The 24,286-nt window shown below is 39.7% G+C and overlaps 2 protein-coding genes across 3 annotated transcripts; one reads left to right on the forward strand and one right to left on the reverse strand.

Annotated features, from left to right (window-relative positions):
• Positions 1-519: 519 nt before the first annotated feature.
• Positions 520-9,404, reverse strand: si:dkey-9i23.16 (uncharacterized protein LOC571915 homolog). 2 transcript variants are annotated; one of them, XM_051386191.1, is made up of 6 exons: positions 9,250-9,404; positions 6,845-6,950; positions 6,650-6,760; positions 3,656-3,712; positions 3,179-3,340; positions 520-2,210 (listed from the first exon to the last, which is right to left on the reverse strand). In XM_051386191.1, the coding sequence occupies exons 2-6, from the start codon at positions 6,929-6,931 to the stop codon at positions 2,103-2,105; spliced, it is 525 nt and encodes a 174-aa protein (XP_051242151.1). In that variant the 5' UTR covers positions 6,932-6,950; positions 9,250-9,404; the 3' UTR covers positions 520-2,102. The 2 variants fall into 2 exon arrangements, with proteins under 2 accessions (XP_051242151.1, XP_051242152.1); XM_051386192.1 differs by having other exon boundaries at positions 6,854-6,950; positions 9,250-9,401.
• Positions 9,405-9,441: 37 nt separating this feature from the next.
• tmem176 (transmembrane protein 176) lies at positions 9,442-21,900 on the forward strand. Its single transcript, XM_051386186.1, has 7 exons — positions 9,442-9,592; positions 11,311-11,439; positions 11,602-11,712; positions 12,059-12,115; positions 14,311-14,457; positions 17,474-17,590; positions 19,830-21,900. Exons 2-7 carry the CDS (start codon positions 11,314-11,316, stop codon positions 19,887-19,889), a joined length of 618 nt encoding a protein of 205 aa, XP_051242146.1. The 5' UTR covers positions 9,442-9,592; positions 11,311-11,313; the 3' UTR covers positions 19,890-21,900.
• Positions 21,901-24,286: the final 2,386 nt, after the last annotated feature.

Raw genomic sequence — 24,286 nt, forward strand, 5'->3', positions numbered from 1 at the left:
TCATATTTGCTGAAACTTTCACTATATCCTGACAGTAGAACAGGAGACCGTTTCCTCTGGCTCCTCCTACTTCTAAATCTTCCAATTTTGCAAGAATCCACCGGACCTGAATGAAAGCAAGCCGAGTAAGAGATACAGATGCTTTTGGTTGGAGGCATAGTTGATTGTTGAGTCTCATTCCCAGGTCGTCAAATGTCAAATATGGACACTTTGGGAGCACTAGGAGGAGCCGGAGGTCTCATGTACTACTGTCAAAGTGAAACTTTACAATGAATATTTCAGGAGATATGACTAAAAGTTATTTTTATCAAAGTTACCTACAGCTTTAAGAATTCAATGAATACATTTGAAGCTGTGATCAGGGGCCTACGTCAGTGCATTTGGAGTCATAGACAGGTGCCAGTGATGCATGTGAACAGCTAATAACAGTGGGCAGAGAAGGAGCTGCTCATTGGTTGGCTGCCCAGGCTCCTGCCATGGAAACAATCCACAGTTTACAGTACAGAATAACACTATCAGTCTTAGTAACGGTTTATTGCATTGCAACAGTTATCACCCCATTGAATAACGCAGTATGGACACATTAACAACACCTGTGTACACTATCATGTAATCTATTACAGCATTCAGCCCTGCAGTCAATGTTATTTTTGTGAGGCGTATATAGTAATGCTTTGTGTAAGGTGTTTGTTATTTTGTCCTCCCCCAACATACATACAGAGGTACAAACAGCAACAAGCAAATGATTATTGAGTTGACTAATATAGATTCAGATACATCATGTATATGTTTAGGATATTTGATTTGTTATAAAATTGTTATACATATAAAACATTATAAAACACGATTTAAAAATCCATGTGAATACAAAATTAACAGGTGTATGTACGACAGTATGTGTCTCCAATAGGGATTGTACATTCTCATAAAACTGCAGTTACATCGGCTAACTTCTATTTCTGTCCCCAAACTGGATTTTTTTATTCATAAAGGGCAAGATTCTGTTTGAATATTTACAGTGATACACTTTTGTCACAGCCTACTCATATTTCCTGCCCTGTAAAGGTAAACCAATCACAGATTAGACATATTCAATCTCTAAATTTGGTCCTATGATCAAGACAATTCCAGATCAAGATCTGAAAGGTCACTGATCGTAAAGAACCAGTGTGTAGGATTTAGTGGCATCTAGTGGTGAAGTTGCAGTAGGCAATTATTTGAACAGCTCTGCCTTCCAAGGCATGTAGGAAAAACCACTGTGGCTGCAAAACTCCTGAAAAACTAGACTAAACTACCTCGTGCAGCATCCATATCCAGGATATTTTTGGATTCATTTTTGTACAGTGGGAGGAAGTGGAGACGCAACGTCAAGCGTATGTCAAACTACTATTCCTTTAAAAATATGAACACATGACATTAACAAAGTATCTCAATAAGGATCCCTTAGATTTGTTTTTTGCTTTTTATTGAGACACATACTGATATGGACATTTTACAGTGTAAAAACCAACTTGTCAGTGCTCTCTGGTGGACAAACTCTAAATTGCCTACTTTGGCATTTCTGTACTGACATTTACCACATAACACTCCTACTGTACAGTATCTGCAATATGCTTACATCAGCCCATATACCAGCTCTCTAGTCTAGCTCTAATATTAGTGATGGTACAAAAATAACATTTTCGTGTATAACCTCACTTATGCCATGGCCACTTTATGTCAAATGATAGTCCAATTTTCAAAGTTAGTTTTATGGCTGGCGGTTAAATCCATTTATTTTCATCATGTTTATTCCGATTATGTTTCATCATTTATTTGTTGACTATTTGATTTATATCATTTTGTCACATCCATGCTGACTGTGCTAAGAACTGATTTCTGCCTGACTCTGTTGTTACCCTCTCAGGACACATTTTGTTTTGAACAGAGCACATTGGATCATGCTCATCTATTATGAAAACTCTCTGCAGTGTCACCAGATCCACTGAAGCACAAATCTGCAGTATTGACACATCTGTGACGGAAAAACAAGCTAGCCTACTGCTGATGAGAAATAATTCAACATGTAGGGCACCTGTGTTTCCCGTATGTGCGTGTGTGTATTAGTCTCTTTTGAGTGCTTTGAGGGCCGAGACAGACAGGAGGCAGTGCAAGACCACGGCCACGGTGTCATAGAGCAGCAGCAGCAGTGTCAAACTCCAGCAGTACCCCTGCAGGAGAAACAGAAAACACATCATCTTCTGCAATAATACACCAGTGATTCCCAACCTTTTCCCCTTATATCATCCTTTTGTCAAGTGACATATTTTAAGGATAGTTCATGTTATAGTCAATGCATAACAATAACAGTAGAGAACATCTAATAAACTGTACAATGAACCAAAAGGTGAACACAATGACTGCTGGAAGTTTGTGTAAAACAAGTTAAGTTCCCTTCAGTTTTATTTATTTATTTGTATACCAATCTCTGAACAAAAACAGCTAATCAGAGCTAAGAAAGACATCCACCAATTTGGGTTAGTGGCTTGAAGATAGTTGACTGTCAAGTCTCATTCCCAGTGTTGGTATTTAACGATCTGGAAATGAGACTCAACAATCAACTGTCTTTCTCAGCTCTGATTGGTTGTTTTTGTTCAGGCCCGGTAGATTCTTACAGATCCCATTAGGAGCACTAGGAGGAACCAGAGGAACCTGATTGTTTCACACATTATCTGTCTCGTACTACTGTCAGGATATAGTGAAAGTTTCAGCAAATATGACAGAAAGTTATTTTTATAATATATATAAGGTTACCTACCGCAGCTTTAACTGCGTACTTTTCTGATGCAGGACATGTCTGTCTGTTATATATTAAATAATAATCTTATAAATAAATGAATAAATAAATGAATCAAATGTTGCGTTAAAGGCCTACTGTTAAGTTGTCTTAAACCCCTTTGGGAACCAGTGATCTACATTATGTAATCTGCACTGGGTCTTATAAGACAGGACTATCTTCCACTTCTCCGCATCTCTTACGTCAGAAACGTGATGTTGCTGCTACCTTCTCATGCATCTGTACAGCGATTTATTTCTCCTTATCATCATCACAATCCTTCCTTCTCGCCCATCTCTTGATAATAAAACAGTTTTTTTTATTTTTGTCTTCCGAGAAGTTTGAAGAGAGCAGCACACTGACCGACAGGATATCCCCGGGACAGCGAAAATACGAAGGTCTGTAGCCACCTTCAGTATGCTCACACAGATCTTTGGGTACAATGCTGAGGTTGTAGCTGTAGAGGCAGAAGGCAAGTGTTGCCCCCAGTAGGCCAGCCACATTACTGCACACACAACCTTGAAGCTGTGAAGGGAGGAAGCAATCAAGAGCCATCACTGTGCACTTTAAAAACACTGATTATATTGTTGTATTGTTTATCATTATTATTCTTATATTACAACAGCCCTGAAAAGACTTGAGCTGCTCCTATGTTGATCTTATATATTATGAGTTTGTATTCTTAGATTATACGATACTAAGTATACAAACACTGAAATTTTACCTACAGAAGTGAGAACACTTCAGGAACTAACCTATAGTACTGCTAGAACCTTCCTAACTTGCTGTTAGATCAAACTCTCCCATTAGCCTTCACATTAGCTTGTTATCTGTACACACCAGTAGTTTGCTGGGGTTCCTCTCACTGGCCATGGTGAACGATCCTGCTGCCACAATCTGCAACACACACACACAAACAGACTGTTAGCATTTTGATCACTTTCTGACATTATCAGACACGAGTCACAAATTTGATGACTTCAGACCCGACTTGACAAAAAAAAGGACTTGCAGTTTGACTGGGACTTTACCACCAATGACTTCACTTGGACTTCAGACTTGATGCCTTCCCCCAAATCCAAAGATTCAATAGTATGTTATTGCATAACCATCAATCAATTTATATCCCCATTAGTGCTTTTCAGCAAATTGATACTCAATTGCCAAAGATCCACTGTGTTTGAACTGATCCAATCAAGTTGCAGGAGAGAACCATAAAGATGTAACTTTACATTACTGAGCACAAGTTGAAAAAAATTATACCAAAGATCATTTTGTTTTATTCTGAACAAAACCAGGTCTATCACTGTTTATAACTCAGCAACAGTCTACAATGCTGTCATTCAACCAGTATATAAGTCCTTTATTTTCAGTCACTTACAGCCATTGTGCATACAGTACAGTATGTGGTGCATCTGCGGTATCATTTTGGACACGTATTGTGCATTATTTTACACAAGGGTCGCACAGCTTGGGTACTGTGCTTTTGTACACATATAAGATCAGTTTCACACTGTCAAACAAAAAGAAGATTTTTAATTGATTAATAATAGAGTTTTTTTAACAGTGCAGTAAAATGCTATATGCCTAGTATAGCCTCACTTTTTTAACTTTTTAAGTAAAGGGTAGTAGGGGAGACCGGGGCTTGTTGTCAAACTTTTTACACTCATATATTTCTTGGAATCAATACATCATATAAAAAAATGTGTACCAGATAAAAATAAGCTATAAGCAAAAAAAGTTATAAATATTTATAAAGTTATAAGCAATCAAATAGAGAGTGTGAACATGTGACATGTTTCCCCACCATCGGGTAAGTTGTCTCACTATATGGGGTAAGATGTCACACTGGATTTTGCAACTAATAAAACAAGGACAAAATTTATTGTTGTTGTTCTTTTTTACTTGAAAGTGAACATTGAAGTAAGAAAAAGTTTATCATTGAACTTGAAAAAGCCATTGAACAAACGTTAACATAAAATAATATGCACCATGCACTGGATTAAAGTCCTTAGGAACTGCTGGCACATAGGCCATGGCTCTCAGACTCAAATGCCTGTTTTACCTTTCTTAAACTCAAAATTCCAGATTGAATTGAATTACAGAAAAAGAAAGCATTGGTTCATTATCAAACTTAAACCGGTCCTGAAATGTGGACATAGTTCCAACAACAACTGGAAGATCCATTCATAAAAACTCAAACAAAACCTGACAAACAAATGTCCTCACTAGTCAGACTCATCATCTGCATCGCAGTTCTGGCATACGTAGACTGATTTGCCAGAGGTGCATTCTTCATGGGCCCATCCTTTGCATAATATTGTATTATATTATATATTATATTATATTATTGTTATATTGCATAATATTCTTATTATAGTGCATAATATAATAATGCACTATAATAATAGTGTTAAAAAATTGCAAGTCAATACATGCAGTGCATTTTCATCAAAATATGCCTGTGACAACTAACCCCAAAATGACTGAGACATGTTGCCCCAAACTACAATGTTTGCTAAGACTAGCTCTAGCTTAAAGTTATCTTAAAACAGAACAATGAGTGAGGTATGACAGGATGCCTTAATCTCTCCTCTAACAAGTCCACATGTATCACTGTTAGGATTTGTATCTGAACGAAGCTTATTTTGAAATATATAAAGTTGATATTTTTACTTTGGGTTGTGCAAAATGGTTACTTGGTGCTCATCTCAGCTCACTATGTGCTATCCTCTTCTCAGACAGGACATGACACCTGACCATGTAAAGGAAGAAAACTAGTATTCCACTTTTTAGTTGCGCCCCTTGGTGGAGAAGATAATTGCAATGTGACAACTTACCCGTGTGACAACAAGCCCCGGTCTCCCCTATTTATCTTATAAGCAGCCAGACATTTGCTTTTCACATTACAGTAGTGAAATTATTAAGCACATTTCAGATACATCATAGGCCCACACTGTAATTCAATAAACTTGAAACCAGGTTGAATATTGTTGCTTACCAGTGAGGGGAGCTCTATAGCAAAGAACCTTTGATTCAGTTGGTGACACAGTCTGAGGACTGAGTGATAAACAGCTGCCAGACCAAGATTGAGGAACATGTGCAGTAGTGACCCCTCTTATGGGTCAATAGCGGTTGAATGACCCACATTTTGATGTATTTGGTGTATTTTGACGATGCATGTATCTAAATGTTGCCTGATCATGGCCTTATGACTAAAAGGTTAAATCCGCAAGGGCTTTTCACCAGGGGTGGATCTAGAGAAATATTCATGTTGTGTCCAGAAGGCAGCATGGAGATTTTAAGGGGTGGCAGAAATATATGCTGATTTTATCATAAACAATAACATATATCAATATTTGCTTATAAAATGAAAATACTTGAACTGAAAAACATGACATTATTGTGGCACATAAAACACTGAATAGAAATATCTAAAAGTGGCATTGGAAATCAATACATTGTTTTATTTCCAAATGTTCTTCATTGAAATTGCATTGTCTCTTACTCCATAACATATCATTAAATACATTTCTCTTTTTTTAATTTTTAAAATTAATTTAAAAAATGTAATTAGTTAGTTAAATTTGGGTGGCCAGGCTTTTTTTTAGGGTTGACCACCCTATGCCACCCCTGCTTGTCACCTTTTGGTATTTTTAACCATGTTTCTTCCATTTCACCAACACTCTTTTAAGAGTGCTAACATTCTTTATTAGCTAAAGTTGACGTGCTTTTCCTTTCTGTGCTAAAATCTTCATCGGATATAAACATATTTACTGGAGGGTGAAACTGCTGTCAGACTGAGAACCAGAATAAGAATCATGGGGTACATACTATAAGTCCTAAGACCAGTGGCAGTATGTAGAGTCTTGGCAGAGTTTCATCTGCAAAAGCGAGCGGAACAGACAGCAGCACCTGGAATAGCCCCAACAGGACAGTCACCACCTGCATGGATACAGAGATTGGGAATTACACTCTGATCCTTTTAAATTTAAATAAAGTTGACTCCTCTCATACTGACTGGTGTACCGAGCTCACCGCAGTAGCTTCAGGGTCAAACCAGGTGAACAGGCGATGTAACCTGGGTCCAGCTGCCGGCCCCACCTCAGAGACCATCTTACTGCACAACTGGAAGCTAAAGTCAGAGACAACAGAACAGTAGATGGAGAAAGGGGGGTATAGAATATAACTTATGCTCTTTAAATTACAGAGTACATATTTCACACATTGGGGGTACAGATGAAATAGCTACAGAGGACTGAGGAGGGACCTGGAAATAAATTAGAACATTAATACTTCACTACTACCTGATACACATTAAAGGTCCATTGTGTAGGATTTAGTGGCAGTGCAACTACGGTGGCCGTGAATCACTGAAAAGCAGCTGCCACTACCTTGGCCGAAATTCCTTAAGAACGCTGTATATCAGTTACATCACATTATAGTCATTTGGCAGTAGGCATGCAGTAAGAGAGTAACCACAGCACTGACAGCCTAGGTACACCACCATGACTGAAAGGGTGCTTGGATAATGCTGCATAGCGTCAGACATAGGGCTGTGGATTTGATACCACAGCCTCCTGTGTTGTAGTCTCTACTAATATCCCTGTCTAATGTAAACTGTGAGCACCTGTTGAAATGTTAACCTTAAGCCTTGCATTAAATATTTATGTTCCCTCTGATTTCCCCTACATTACAACTTGCAGGTTGGATGAAAATGCAACGGTTCATTAAAGTGATTGCACTGTGGGAAGAAAATCTTTTCCAGGGAAATAATGTAGTTGTTAGAGAATAATGTCTGAACAGCTATAATGAGAGAGAAAGAGGAGCAGACTGTACTAGAGAAGAAGAATGAATACACCCAAAGAACAACAGAGACAGACCACGTGATTATGAGACACTTCACTGAAACTGCAGATGGCAAGGATCAGTGGGAAACCGCGAAAGCTAAGTTGTATTTGTGCAAGTGCACTCGTGTGTTTCTGTTGCTGGACAGGGAAGAGGGAATTGAGAAATAGAGACGAGAATGAGGTAGTGAAAGAGGGGAAAAAAAGGAACAGAGAGTGAGTGTGTGAGTACGTTAGTTCATCAAAACCACATGTCGGAATCCTCTTAGGAAAGACAGGAATGCTGCAGGATGAGAAGCAGATGTGGTGGGGGGTGGTGTAGTAAGAAAAGATTGGGGTCTGTGGGAGAGTGGGGGGGGCATGTTGATGATGAAATGGACTGACAAGGCCCTGTGGAAGTAATGGGAAACGTTTTACCATTACTAATCTACAAACAAAGTCACAAATTTTTCTTCACACACACATCTGTCCATATGTTGGCACATTTGTATTTTCACTTAACCTCACAGCTATCAATGTGGGCCTTTTGGTCAGGGAGTTTGAGGATTTACTCGGAACTGGATCTCTATGTGGTCGTTTTCTGTGTCACAAAACAACAGAATTTGTAGGAAGTGCAATTCAAATTTGTCTTTGTCAGCACAAAAATGCTGCAGGTATAGACCATGTGCATTAATATACAGAGGTATATAAAGGTATAACTGTACAGGTACAGAAAGAGGGCATATGTATAGGGTACAGATATACAGAATAAAGACAGGGATGTACCCTAGGTATAGACAAGGTAAATACAGGTATGACAGGGCACATACAAGTACAGACAGGGTATGTATGGGTATAGACAGAGGGCATACAGGGTACACATACAGAATACAGACAGGGTACGTAGAGATATACACAGGGTACATACAGGTATAACAGGGCACCTACTAGTACAGACAGTTTGCCTATGGGTATAGACAGAGGGCACAGAGGGTATACACAGGTACAGAATACAGACAGGGTGCATATGGGTACAGACAGAAGACATACAGGTAGAACAGGGTACATAGGGGTATAGACAGGTTGCATATGGGCATAGACAGAGGGCGTACAGTGTACACACAGGTACAGAATACAGACAGGGTGCATAAAGGCATAGACAGTGTACATACATGTATAGACACAGACACAGTGCATGCGGGAAAAGACAGAGGTGTATTTTTGGTAAAACCATAGAAACCAGAGTTGTTATTCAGCTACTGAACACAGGAGGCAAACCCTATGATACACAATTACATGACACTATGAAGGTAAGAAGTCCCAAAATCAGGTAAGAAAGTGTCACTGACGCACCAAGCTCTATCAAACCTTAATGTGTCCAACACATTCTCGTCAACTAAAATTGTTGTACGGTGAGAAAACCACATATTATTATATTTTCCCATCTGATGTTGACTTAAATGAGGAATCTGACACAGTGTTTAAATGGTGCCAAAACAATAGAACGTGTCACTCTCCCACTTTTGGACTACATGGGCCACTTACTGTTTTCTGTTTACCTTCCAAACGGTCAAATAACCATGTCACAGAAAGCAGTGTGTCACTTACCTCAACTGCAGAGATGCCTGAGATGTCTCCAGATGATACCAACAGAGCACTTTCCTCAAGTCCTTAATTTAGAGAAACGTATAAGGGTGAGAGCGCCGACAACAAAACCATTTCTGGAACTGAAACTAGGAAAGGAAGGGAAGGAGGAGCTCTGCCAGATCTCATCCAGAGGCACAGAACAATACCCCCCCCCCTTCTCTCTCGCCCTAATAAACACATCCCCGCACGAACCCGCTTGCCAAAAAAGAGAAGTCAGGGAGGCGCATCATAAATTCGGAGTGGTCGAGAGAAGCCCAAACTTATAAAGGAGGACATATTTGTTAACTAATCTCGAGAGAAACAGGTAGGAATAAAACATTTTGTGCTTTCTAATACCTTGACAACAACCTACATTTATCTTGTTATCTTGTTCTAAGCTTACGCAAAAATTTGTGCGTAATGTGTGCGTAAATGTGAACGATCATCCAGACTGATCGCAGCGCCCATCGTATCCTTGCAAGATGGTAGCAGCCGTAATGGTGCTGTGTAATGCTCTGACTGGACTCAGGCCGAGGTGGGAGATGGTGTTGGACACATCCCAGTATGTTTTCTGTCCAAAAACAAAGGCATACGCTACCTCCAACTGTATTTGATAAGATTGTTGTACAGTAACATGCTGCGCCACTGGATCATCATCATGTTCTATATGTCTTTAACACTGTGTAACACTGGGCATTTACCCTGGGGAAATAAACCTTTATCGTATCAGAAGGTGGAGACAATGTTCCTCATGAAATGGTCCTTTGCTTTTAGAGAGGCAGCCAAACCCAGCACAAACCTGTTACCACTGGGGATAAAAATATATCATGTATCATGTAACAAGCATGCTGTGATCACTGTTAGCTGTCACAAGTCTCCAGCTCACAGTCTTAAAGGACCATACCAATGAGTTTTAGATCATGTGTCCTTAATGCCCCCATCCAGTCACAACAGTGTTCCTTCTTGCTCCTACAGCGTGCTGTTTGAATGCCGTATGTGCAGAGTTTGACTCTAGAAGGATGTTTTCACATACATCTGCTGAAAGTGGAAAGTTTCTCTTTACTCATTGAACACCTGATTTTTAAGGGGCGGGGCCTACCAGCAGGATTGGTGACATCACAAATAGTTTGCAAGTCAACCTGGTCCAATATGCAACTTAAATGGAAAGGTCTAAAACAGCAATATGGTTGGAAAATGATTAGTTATAGTAGACGTGATGTGTACTAAACAGGCTCAAACAAGATGTTTCAGACAGTTTTAAACAGCTAAGATTTGTTCACATATTTGTTTATCTTTATGAAAATATATTTGAACCTGAACACAGATAAGCTTCAAGTAAGGTTAAGTTAAAGGTCCAGTGTGTAACATTTAGGAGGATCTATTGGCAGAAATGGAATATAATATTCATAGCTATGTTTTCATTGGTGTATAATCACCTGAATATAGGAATCAATGTGTTTTTGTTATCTTTGAACGAGCTGTTTGTATGTACAGATCCCACTAAATCTTACACACTGGACCTTTAAAGAAGTTCAAGAAATCGGGATGATTTAATTTGTTATCCCGAGATAACGGCCGTTCTCGGCTTCCGTAAGTTTCAAATTCATGTCACAACAAATTCATTTAGTTATTACGTGACAAATGCTAAATGCTAATGAAAAAATTGTCCTTTTTAACATTTTTTTCATCATTAACTTTTTTTTAAATTTAGCTATAACACAGTAAATGCATACACGAAAAAGAAATACATATGCCTACAACAATGTTTATTTTATTTCACTTTATTCCTTAGTATGATTTATTTTTATTTAAGCATTTTAAATCTTCTCACAGCAGATATATCCCCTCAGGAAATACAGAGGCGCACATAATAACATTAATGAGGATTGCATGTAGGTCATCCAGTTCTCGGGCCCCGGTATTGTACATGATGGCTTGCTGGGACATTGCAAAGGACCATTAATGAAGTCTCATGTCTGATGTGGGAAAGGGCTACATCTCTGATCGTGCTGTTTGGAAAGTGAGCTCTGCTGTCCTCTGCAGGTGATGGCGGTGGCGGTGGCCAGGGATCTGACAGTGCAGGTGCTGGAGGATGTGAACGTTATGAAGCTGAATGACAGACAGCAGGCTCTGCGCGCTGCCATCCAGAGAGGAGAGCCCAAATGTCTGGGGGTTAGTCTACAACTCGTACACTCTGAAAATAAGAATTGTTGTGTTTATGTTACCATAGAATGAGCTGTTCTACCTACAGAGGCTGCCATGTTGAACCACCATGTTTTCGTGTTGTGGTGGTCACTGGAAATTGATTTTCTTTGTGTGTACGTGTGTGTGTAGGTGAGTCAGGTGATGCTGGGGCTGATGGTCATGTCCTACTCCATTCCTCTGCACTTCACTGAGGCCACTGAGGTGGTCAGGCTGGGAGTTCCTTGGTGGAGTGGCCTGATGGTGAGTCTTGTGTGTGTGTGTGTGTGTGTGTGTGTGTGTGTGTGTGTGTGTGTGTGTGTGAGAGAGAGAGAGAGAGAGAGAGAGAGAGAGAGAGAGAGAGAGTCTTATTCTGCTTTTTCATCTGTTTTGATTTATATTTCTGCTAAAAGAAAAAAAAGTCACAACACAACCTTAAACCTCTTCTATTAAACCTCTTTGGTTTTAATATTGTGATGTAATGTAGTGTTCCTCTGTGCTGACTGTCTTCCTTTCTCCTGTATGTGTGTGTGTGTGTGTGTGTGTGTGTGTGTGTGTGTGTGTGTGTGTGTGTGTGTGTGTGTGTCTGTGTGTGTGTGTGTGCTCCCAGTTCATTACAGCAGGAGTGGTTGCAATCATCTTGGACAAGCAGTGCACCATGAAGATTGTGAGTCTATAAACAACACATACACACACAAATGCAGCTAGACAGTGTGTGTATATCACTGACAGACACATAATGGACAGAGCTTCCAGGTCTGAAAAGGGAAAAACTATACCATGCAGTCTTCTGGAGAGATGAGCCAACTTCACACTTTATTTATGAGCTCAGTAAACAGTTTCCTGATGAGTTTATGATCTCAATCTCTAGTTTCAGTCTTCTTCCATACAGCATGATGTTCATTTAGTAAATGATGGTCCCAGTCAGAGTAAAACAGACCATAAAGCAGGGTATACTTTAGGGCGGGGCTACCTTGTGATTGACAGGTCACTCTCAGTGAGTCCAGCTCAACACACCAAACTCAGATCAACTGTCAAACTAGGCAGTGCTGATCAAATATGAATCAAGATTCTGTTACTTCTGTTATTTCTCTCCTAAAATCGTGTCAGAAACATATTTTAGTGTACTGTTCTATAATACAAGATTGTGTGTGACCAGGCGAGCTGCCATTGTTTCCTCCTACATAAACTGCGCAGCCAATGAGAGCAGATCAACTCACAGTACGTCACGTCTGCTGGCTCCATTTAACCATCATGTTGATGGCCATAAGGCCGAATTTGAGACTTAAAATGAATTATGTGAAACAATCAGGTTCCTCTGGCTCCTCCTAGTGCTCCTAATGGCATTTGTGAGAATCCACCGGATCTGAACGAAAGCAACCAATCAGTACCAATACTACTGTCACACCCCGTTCACATAGGTCGTCCGAACAGCACATAACGGCTGCGTCTCCTACGCGTGTTCAGTTCACACCGAGAGCGGGTCAGCTGCGTGGCAGCTTCAGAGCTACTGCTGACAGCCCTGTGTTTGCCTGTAGACTTTACCCTGTATAATGTTGTCCATGAAAAATTTCAATCATCTTCATTTCATTTACAATATATAGTTTAAACATAAATGTGAAGAGTGGTAACCAAAAAGCATGTGTGGTTTGTTTACCATAGAGAGAGAGAGAGAGAGAGAGAGAGAGAGAGAGAGGGAGACTGAGAGGGAGAGAGAGAGAGAGAGAGAGGGAGATGGGAGATGGGAGACTGGGAGAGAGAGAGAGAGAGAGAGACTGGGAGACGTGCACCGCTTGCTGTAAAAATAGGCGAGACATCAACTCTCTAGTGAAGTGTCACTACATCACGCTAACATCAGCAAACAACCAACATCCACCACAACACAGAGTCCAGCTCAAAGTCAACGCTAACATTACTACAAAGCTTTAAATATATCTTGATAGTGTAGGTTTAGCTAGCTAACGTTAGTTTACTTGCTAACGCAGATGAATTGCTAGCTAGCTAATATAGCAAAATACTGTCAGCTAGCTTCATCCAAACTCCCGGGGCTGATGGAGCTGGCCTGCCGTTTGCAGGTCAGCAGCGGGGCAGCCAATGCCGGATAACGTTATTCAGCAGGGGGCTGGGTTGCAGCTGGCTGGCTAACCTTTGCCTGCTCGTTAACGTTATCGCTTGTAAAATACTATCTGAGTGGATAGGTCAGTTGGCTATGGATAGGTCAGTTGGCTATGGATAGGTCAGTTGGCTATGGATAGCTTGCAAAATTGCTTTACCAGCTAATTGGTTGCGTCGTAGTGATGGCTGGTGGGGTGATTTGGCAAGCTAGTTAGTAGCATGGAGTCAATGGTCCAAATAAAACATAAGAACATTGCAGATAGTAACACTATTCTGAATATGATTGTCATTTACTTTCAGTCTGTCACTTTTGGCCGATGTCATGGATGATGCTCGCTCGCACCTATGCACTGTGTACAGAGTGTGAACAGTTCGCTGACTGCAGTTCACTCAACGGCCACTGGTGTCACAGTGAACAGTCTTCTGAAAGTATAGAACCTTTAAGGTCAAAATCAAATAACTGTTACATAAAACAAAAACTATTATTATTACAATATTTTTAGCTGGAACTGATAATCAGGTATTGTCCATTGGCAACCGGCTCAGATACATGGGAGGCCTCCTCCCTGTGTCTGCAAATATTCAACACATCCAAAGGTCTGTGACAGGACAAAAAAAAAAAAAAAGGGTTAAAGTCCAGCTATGTTACTGCTGTCGTGTTTATATTACTGCAGCTGCTGCTCATATATCTACACTACTACTTCTCTACTCTCTCTAAAAGATGAAATGTTGTGTGTGCTTTTTCAGCTGCAAGTGTGTTTGATAGTGAGCGTGGTGTCCACTGTGCTGTCAGTGGTGGCTGTGATCATCTACTCTGTGGATATAGACCAGAACATTGTAGTACCCTGCACCAACATGCCACTCAACCAATGTCCTGAGAAGCACTACGCCACGGTGGGTACCATCAGCTTCATTTCTCGTCAGTGTTCCTTCTTGTTCCTACAGTGTGCTGTGTGAATGCTGTCTGTGCAGAGTTTGACACTAGAAGGATGTTTTCACATTCATCTGCTGAAAGTGGAAAGTTTCTCTGTGCTCATTGAAAATCAGATTTTAAGGAGCGGGCCTACCAGCAGGATTTGTCAGTCCTGGTCCAGTATGCAACTTGTACATTGTGATCCACGAGTGCACATCCACTGAGAATGGACTTTACAGTGAAGGAGGAGACATCTCGTGTCCAGCAGGAAAACTTGAAACAACATTTGCATATTCAGAGATTCTGGGATTTAATTTTCTGGGATAATGAGGTAGAAGGAGTAGATAACGTTTTAAGTATTTAAATGTGGAAATTAGACAGAATTGCAAAATTCAGTCTAAACAGTCCAAACAGTCAGAGGGCAGAAGGTCAGGGACATACTGGCACTCTGAAATAATGATGACTTTGAAAATAAATTGCTGACTCTCAGCTTTATTTGGCGGATGTGTACACACGTCCTGCAGTTTTAGGGAATAGAAAGCAACTGAACCAGTTAACATTAACTTGGATATATAGTCATATATATTGCCTTGCAAATACTTATGAAGCACGTTTCTGCCTGAAAATGGTTTATGCTACACTGTTTATATATTCCTGTGTTTTTATGTGTTTATGATTGGTTTTGTAAAAGACAGTGTTGGTAGGCATCTCCTGCTATAATGCTACCAAGAAACTCTGTGCCGGGACAAAAAAAAACATTTCTAAGTATAGTGCAGTGAATGTAGTGGACCACTTAAATAAATGCATTGTTGCAAAATAAAACTTCTAATTTACTGAGTTAGATAAACCTTTGAAGTGAATTGTGTTGACATAAATAAAACTAGTTGAAACAACTTAATTTTTATGAGTAGTCTAATCAATTTAATTCTGAACATAATTGCCATAACTCAAACAGACTGATGCGTTTTGTTTTTTTTGCACCAAAACATTCGTTTTTAGTGCGATAACAACATCTATAGTGTATAATACAGCACCAGTATACAGCACAAACTCCTTTAGAATTTTAAAATGCTCAGTATTGCACACTGATAGACTGTGAATGAGCTCATTACAATGACATATACAGTTTATGAGTTATATAATGCATTAAAGCCTAATGCCCATTTGCTCCCATTGGCTCTTCAGGAGAACTCGGACAATAAATGAACATCAGTAACTTTAATAGGATTATAAAGTCATCCAAAAGTGATACCACTCAGCATTAATGCACACAGAAATTGCATGCATTTCTTCAAGATATGATTCTGGAGTTATTCAGTGTTAAATCAGTTTCCTGACTGTGTGAACAGAAGTCACTTGGTATCCTGAGCTGGCTCTGACAGACCTGAGTTGACATCCCCATTTCTAGCTTGTTTCTGTGTCTGTTTTTGCCTTCAGTCTGGCCTGCAGAAGGGAAACACACCATGTTTAATTGAATTGAGGTCAGTTTGAAAAGCTTGGCCAGTCAGTAACATTCCACTGGATGCCACTTAAAAGTCCTGAGTTGCTATGTCTGTATCACAGCCCGCTCCTTTGTCCTAAACCTGGGGGTGTGTGTTATACATTACATCCCATTAATTCAGCTGACACTTTTATCCAAAGCGACTTACAATAAGTGTTGTTTTACAATAGAAGCCATATGTGTTATAAAACACAAAGAATACAGAAAAGGGGGTGGGAGCTCATGTATATACAGTCAGTGGGTGAGACAATGTGAATATAGCTACAGTTAAAAACAGCGCCTTACAATCTCATCACAAAGTAAACGGGTCTTTGAAAGGAATCATGTTCATCATAAATCAGAGATCTTCACTGAGGTCTGTGTGAGGCCTCAATGAGGATTTTGATATCAGTGTTATGCTATAATCTATGTATATGTGGTGAAATTGTAATGCTTTCTGTTTATGTTCTTTTTTCATCATAGCGCTACATTTACCAAGAGGTGGAGCTTCTGCAGCCAGGATGAACAAATAATAAAAATAATAATAATAATACAGTGTCTTTTTAAACTGCCACTTTGTCAGTGTTAAAATGTATAGTCAAATGTGTCTTTCATATTTTAAGATTTAATGTTTAATGCTGATTTTGTGATGGTTTTCGGATGTAGGTTTGTTTTTGTGAACAGATTGTAGCATTCAGAGAAATAAAATCACACAGAAGTGAGGTAGAATTTAAAGAATAAAAGACCACCATCAGTAAAAACAAGTACCAACAATTAAAAAGATAAAACATATTGCAAAACTAACCGCACCAGGGCAAATTCTTTTAAACAATTAAAAGATAAATAATGTAAAGCATAAAATACCCATTGTAATACTAATATAATAGATAAGACATGATGGAAAATTAAACAGTGTGCTAGAATACATAAAAGGCTTTTTTAATAAGATATGTTTTAAGAAGTGATTTTAAAGATGTCACCGATTCAGCAAGTCTTAGACTCTTGGGCAGGAAGTTCGGTCTCCTTTGGTCCGGAGCCTGGACTCAGGAACAGCCAGCAGAGCCCTGGCCGAGGATCTGAGACTGCGCCCTGGCTCATAGGAGTGCAGCAATTCAGCAATGTTGGTGCCGGCTAAACCGTGAAGTGCTTTACAGGTCCAGGTGCAGGTCCATTGCTGTATTCTGTACGCTCTGATGAAGGTCAGACAGGCTGAAAGCTTGCTAAATAAAGGGATATTGATCTAAGTGTGGCAGAAATCCACCCAGCACCATAACCAAGATTTAGCAGGGTAGGTCTTGTCTTCCTGCATATCTATAAATGAAATAAAATGAAACACACTGAATGCCAGTAAATAACATTTATATGCAACTGCTGATAAAACCAATGACTCAATAATCTCTCCTTCCTGATGTCCTTCCAGCTGCTGGCAGGATGAGCCTGCTGTCATACCTCCTGAATGTGTTGTGTGTGTTGTAATGGCAAAAGTCAACATGAGTGCTGTGTGTCTTTTACAACAGAGGCTAAGCAAAGGAGTGAAGTCGTCCCTCCTCCTCTTCACCCTGGCCCAGACGGTCATCTCTGCCATCCTCTGCTTCCTCCTCTTCAGACAGAGAAACGGCTTCGGACAGTACACTGTAAGACTCCGACTCTGTCTCGTAATTAGCAAAGACCTGATTAACCTAATTCTTCTTTTTATTCATATTTTTACATAACCTGGCTTGACCTTAAAGAGTCCCTCTGCTCAACAATGTGTTTTTCTTATGTTTATGTCGTCTAAAATGACCTTGACTTTGTTGACTTAAATGAGATTAATACAATTGTATTATCTTTTCACCGTTATCTTGCTCATTTACAATAGGAATGTGTATCTCGGTCCTTCCATGGTGGATACCCGACTGATCGAGTAAAAATCAAAAAAGTCCCTACTGTAATAACAATATGACCACACGGAAACATCGTAGCAGATATTACATGTTCTGGAAACATTACACATTAAGTTATTTGCCAGCGTGTTGAATACAACCTGAAGTTACCCAATTTGTATCATTTACCACCTAATTTCTCACAGTTAACTGTCAAAGCATGACATGTTCGCCAGACTCTTGTAACATGTTCATTGGTTCAATAGGCAGAGGGATCATTTCCACGTTCACTGCTTTCTCTCTGGGCCTATCAGTGTCCAGTAAACATCCTTCTCTATGGTATCATCCCAGTGTCAGTGCTTGTGTGACAGCATCATTAAATATTGTATCAAAGCTAAATGCGCAGTGTAGCTGAACTGAAGCATAGGGGAATAATAAAGTATATATATCTTCTTTTCTTCTTCTTCTTGTAGCCAGTCAGCTAGTAAAGCTGGTTACTAAAACAAATGAAAGCACTGTCAAGTTAATGGAAGGATAGTCAGCTCTAAGGAGTTGTGCTCAGTCCCTCTTTGCCGTTCAATGGCTAACTTCTCCTCCGTTGTCACTCCTTTCTCACACCACCAAAGCCATAGCAACCTGATGTTAGCTAAACGGTGGAAATCAGGCTACTCGGCCACTAAGGGACTAGCTAACATTGCTAACGTTAACGGTTATCTAGGACACTGAGGTGATTATCAAAATGATAAAAACATAAACAAAAATGTCAGTATTTACCGATTACTGTTTATTTAATCATTTGAACTCATTTGAAAACTCTTTTTACCTCCTTTTTTGGCCTTTTTTAGCACAAATGTCAGTGCACATGAACAGTGCCAGCTGCTGGTTGCCGTCCATGTTTTTTTTGGCACAAGAAAACGCATCAGTTGGGGTTCTTGTAGGATTTTGTCTCCTCTGCTGCCAGAACTCCAGAGTGTTTTCTAGAGTATCTCCTCAGTCGTAAGGTTTATGCTCCTTCCTGTCTGTGAAAGACAAAAAAATCTGTACAAGTCGGTGCAAACAATCTTTCTGTGTTGTTTGTCCGGTCTTTGTAGGTTATAGCTAGTCAAATTTTACATCACAGCAGGCAAGAACACTGTTCAATCCATAGTTTACATTTTTGTTCTTTAGGAAAGGCTATAACATAAATAAACAAACCTTTGTATACAGAGTATCTCTCTTGCACATGGCTTCAACATGTGGAGAAATCCAAAGCTTGACACACAACAGTGGCTAAACTGGGATTGGACAGTCGCTGTTCAGGAGGACAGGTAGCTTTGTGTTTAGATATGTTTCCTGGAACTATGCAAAAAAACTATGTAATATGCTACTAAATATGAGGGAAAATAAAGAAAGTGTTTAATGGGTCCACCTCCAATTAATTAATTTATATTCTCAAGACACACATGCCAAAATGTAATTACTTTTCTACATATATGGAGTATATATAATGATTGAAATTGAGGTTTTCTTTCAAGGAAATTCGAACTTTTCTTATAATTAATACCAAAATGACATACTTTTCTTCTCGGTTACTTCTCAGCAATTATTAGAAAATTACAGACCTCTAAGAAACAGGTCTGTAATGTCAGTTTGATTGCTGAGTCTCATTCCCAGGTTGTCAAATACAGACACTTCAGGACGCCAATGAGACTCAACAATCAACTATCGTCAAGTCTCCAACCTAAAGTGTCTTTATATCTTTCTCAGCTCTGATTGGTTGTTTTCATTAGGGCCCGGTACATTTTTGCAAATGCCATTAGGAGCACTAGGAGGAGCCAGAGGAACCTGATTTTATCACAGATTATCTTTCTACTGTCAGGATATAGTGAAAGTTTAAGAAAATATGACAAAAAATTATTTAATAAAATGTACCTACTGCAGCTTTAAGATACTTAACATTTTGACATGACAAAAAGAGCAAGATGTCCAAAGTTCTGATATGAATGCTGATGCTCTTTCTGTTGTTTTACAGACTCTCACTCAAGCTGCTCAATCAAGCCCCACATCATTCATACCCCCCGACCTGAACTAATCAACCATTGGACCAGTAGTCCCCTAGGTGATGGTGATGGTGGTCACTTTTCATCAGGTGACTAATTACCTGTTGTTCAAATTGAATTTGTCTATCTACTTGTATCAATCACTTATCCACTGTGCTACCTGACCAGCTGAAGAGCATCTGCTTTCAAATTGTCTTCATGAGTGGGATGAAAGAAATAATAACTTTAACTAAACATTGGCGTAACGATTAAAATGTGACACAAATGCATTAAACGAGACAGGGGAAAGATAGAACAAATAGATTCTGATACATGCAGAGACAAAGATATTGTTCTTTCTGGTGGTAGAACTGTCACAAGACACTTCTGTTGCCATGAAATGTGAAAATGAAACCTGACAATGGTGGCTGAGTAGTACAGGAGGGAAGTGGTTGGTATTTTTGTGGCTGCACAGTACACAGTAGCATCCGGAAGATTTTGTCATATAGAAAAAGTAACTGATTGCATAGGGATCCCCCTCCTTTATTACACTAAGCCATAAGACACACATTAAAAACTATGCCCTCTTCTTCTGGTTCCCCGACCGGAGAATTGGCTTCGCCTACTGCTTATCTCGATGAAGCAACTCTCCTAATGATGCCATAGTCAGTAATTCGGCCGTATCAGCTCCATCCACTGATGAAGACAGTGTGATACGGTTAAAAACACCTGGAAAAGCTAGTGGACATAAAGTTAATGTCATGGATTAAATGAGTCAGAGCCGAGCTCAGTCCACTCTGTGGATTTGTGAAGATGAATGGATAAATCAGGATGTCCTCTTGTACAAAGCTGATACGGCCTTAGACTTAAGACTAACTGCTACCAGTGGCCCCCTCTAAATATCGACTTAAATGAGAGGAATACTTATACAATCAGTTATTTTGTGTTGTCTGTTTGTACTTAATCTTGGCCAGAGTTGGATGGATCACCAGTGGCACTGCACTGCACTGGCACTAGTAGTGATGCATGGACTGAACCTACTTATATTATGTGTGTAACATAACTTAAGTTACTTTATATATGTTCGCACTTATTAGAACCCAAGCTACAAATTTTTCTAAACCAAGTAGTTCTCAAACCTAACCAAACTGTGACCATTTAAACTCATAAAATGTGAAATTTTTCTCAACAAGCATTATTTTCAAAGTGTAACTGGATATTGCATATTAATGGCTTCTAACTTGACTGCAGAGCCCTGTACATGGAAAACACATAGGGGTACCTACAGCCTCATAGTTTGAAGTATTGGGTCACTGACAAAGCTGCTGTATTTGACAAGTTGGGAGTAGAACGTGTTAGCGGATCACAGTTATATCTGTTGATAGCGGATGGGTTTGCGGCTGGGTGAAGAGAGACGATGTGTGCAGTTATGCATGACACACAGCAGAGTCTTCATTGATTATTTAAATCTGCCGACGCCTGTCTGTCCTGTTAAGTTTAGTACTACAGTTTAGTTTTGACGATTAAATGTTGCAGTGACATTGCTGCATGCATTAAAACATTCAAAATGACTGAAAGCAGCCTTTCTAATCATTTAAGTGAATTGTTAAAGAAAACACTGGTACATCAATATAAGAAATCACCTGTCACGTTGCTTGACATCTTTTAAAAGGCAATATAGGCTACAGGGATCGGTAGAGGTGGAGAGAATCATTTGTTTTGGTGGCCGATGGGTGGATGGTTTATACACACATGCAGATTTGGATGACATCAGATCCATGTATCACTACAGCCTAGTTCAGCTGAAGAAGAAACCTCACTTCACTCCTTGTACCCACACAGACACAGAGTCCTCTAACTTCTCCTGTCTCTTGATTTGAAAATGTTTCTGTCTCTCAGTTTTGGAAGAGATGTGTGTATGGTACAACATACATTACTATGTGCACTGTTATACTTTGTTGACACTGTTATAAAAGACGTGTTCATCCATTTTGTACTAACTCTTTGACATAGTTTTGTGTATTTTATACAAATAAAATTGTATGTACATAAATATGAATGCAACCTGTGGTCCAGTAAGATTCATTTTGTCATTGTTTGTGAGTGTGCGGCAGAGGAAGCATGGGGCTGTAAAGCCAGCTGAAGGGGTGGGCTGGTGGGATAGAAAAAAGGCCTTCAATTGCATGCCTTTCACATGCAAGCAAAATAAAAACAGAACAAACACACTGCTGTGGTTTACACACAGCTCTGCTTTATTAATTCTAGCAAAGCCACATATGGAACAAATGGAAACATCTAGATTTCCATCAGGATGCCAGATGTTAGTCATGTCAGCTGTGCATAAAATGCTGTTTTTATAAGACAGTTGAGTTAAAAACATCAACAACTAGTGTGTGTTTCAGGCGGTACAGAGTTCACAAACACTTTTTTGTACTTTTGCCTGTGTTAAGTAGTTTCCCTTACACTATGGGGGTATCAGGCAGTCAAAGATATTGTTTTGGGTCAGTGCACTTTGCGGCCAATGAATTCTTGTTTTGAAATAAGCCAATGAATTCTTGTTTTGAAATAAGACACAATGGGGAAACAAGCTTGACACAATGTCAATTACCAATCTAGCTGGATTTTTTATTAAACCAATACCCATTTAGGGAGTAAGTTACTGCAGAAAAACAACATGTTAGAACTAGAATATTTGGTGAGACCACTGACCAAGTCCAAGACAGTAGAAAAAGTAAAAGTACTGCAGCAATGGTTTGGGAATGTAGTCTGGAAGGCAGATCATAGTGATCATTGGAAAATCTGCAAGTATTCTTGGGCAGATTGGAGCAAATAATTCAAGGACTGGCTGAATTTGCATCACAGCAATTCTTGTGATTGCAACATTACAAATTCCTGCTAGGACCGGGTGTAAGCAACTGTTCCCAAACAAGATAAGTCAAGTTATTGGATGGATTTCCATGTTTTGTACATTCATGTTCCCCAGAGACGCCCGCCTGAAGGCAAACTCCACATCGTTAGCCCCCCCTGTGGGGCTCTAAGAATAGTATGTTTCTATTTGCTCTCTCTCTGTCTGTCTCTCTGTTCTGGCCTTGACCTCCTCTTCCTGCCTGTGCACAGAGCTTTCTTTCTTTCTTTGTCTTTCTTTTGCTGAGGAGGAAGTTGGTGTGTCTGCAAGAGTGGCCCAGTACTGTTCTGTTGATCAGCCTGCTGGGAAAAAAAGAGTTGAGTTTTATTCTCAACCGTATCACATGAAGCAGTGTGTAGTGGCTGTTTTACCATGCTCCAAGTTCCAAGGCCAGTCTGCAGTGTGTCTTGTTTTGACTGGTGTTCAACTGAATTCAATTCAAACCCAACGTACTCACAATTCAAAGGCGCAACTTGAATGGTTCACTTGAATATGAATTACAACATCACACCAAGTGATCCAAACCTACATCTAAGTTACACATTCTCATCAAACAGTCAAAAACCTCAGACTTCTCTGCACCTTATTAGCACCACCATGTCCATACTTTTAAAAACTGCATTATGGCGTTATCACCTTTCGTCACCTGCAAAATTGTATTCTAACAATTGGGTCTGACCACAGACACATAGGCTGTGTGCCAGAGCTGCAGCTGATGGATGGTTACACAGTCTGTGTATCTACAGTCCATGTTTCAAATCTAAAGCCTCGTTTTAATGTTTTTAGGATAGGATTTATATTATATACTGCCTATAATATTTTGACACATGGCACTCTTAACTGAAACCGTGTTCATTGTGAAGTGAGCATTTTTCATTGTGTGTGTCAGTGGAACATTGTTGAGTAAAATGCAAACATTGCTGCAACTCAGCAAATAGACTCCAGAGAAACACAAACAGGGAACTTTGTACTAAACAGGCTGTAACTTTGGGAGATATCCACTTGAACTGTTTACTCAGATGGCTGAAGGGGACCTATTATGCTAATTTAAAGCTCTAAATTCTTATTCTGGGACTCCACTAAAGTAGCTATACATGATTCAGCATTTATAAAAATCCTTATTTATCTTATACATGCCTTTTATGCAGCCCCTCACTTCATCCTCTGTCTGAAACAAGCTGTTTTAGCTCTAGTCTCTTTAAGGGCCCCCTCCTTTCTTCTGATTGGCCAACTTGTAGAAGCACACCAAGGGGCAGCGGCTAGCCGGCACAGCACTAAAACTAAGTGTGGAGATCTGGCTTTGTGATGCTCTGCAGCAATCAGTGCTTATGAGCACCGCCCAATCCACTTGCTGATGTGCTGGACAGCTACAGCAACTTAGCTTGGAAAATAGCCGTATGGGACACTGAATTTGATTAATTGTGTATCAGACCACAAATGAGACAAGAATTATGTTGGTAAAAGGACAGACACCACTGGAGCAAAGTGTTTCTGGGGGCTGGGCCTCTGTCAGCTAATAGGACGGCTAGCTACACGTCTAACTAA

This window comes from Dicentrarchus labrax, unplaced genomic scaffold (assembly GCF_905237075.1).
Source record: "Dicentrarchus labrax unplaced genomic scaffold, dlabrax2021, whole genome shotgun sequence".
Taxonomy (NCBI): Eukaryota; Metazoa; Chordata; class Actinopteri; family Moronidae; genus Dicentrarchus; species Dicentrarchus labrax.

Bases quoted from the DNA above. Each gene is read 5' to 3' on its own strand.
- si:dkey-9i23.16 (XM_051386191.1), bottom strand. From the start codon at position 6,931: ATGGTCTCTGAGGTGGGGCCGGCAGCTGGACCCAGGTTACATCGCCTG. The intron at 3,341-3,655 runs GTGTGTACAGAT...CTCCCTTCACAG, and splicing joins GGAACCCCAGCAAACTACTG to CTTCAAGGTTGTGTGTGCAG. The intron at 2,211-3,178 runs GTCAGTGTGCTG...TTTCTCCTGCAG, and splicing joins GTCCCGGGGATATCCTGTCG to GGGTACTGCTGGAGTTTGAC.
- tmem176 (XM_051386186.1), top strand. From the start codon at position 11,314: ATGGCGGTGGCGGTGGCCAGGGATCTGACAGTGCAGGTGCTGGAGGAT. The intron at 11,440-11,601 runs GTTAGTCTACAA...GTGTGTGTGTAG, and splicing joins GAGAGCCCAAATGTCTGGGG to GTGAGTCAGGTGATGCTGGG. The intron at 11,713-12,058 runs GTGAGTCTTGTG...GTGTGCTCCCAG, and splicing joins CTTGGTGGAGTGGCCTGATG to TTCATTACAGCAGGAGTGGT.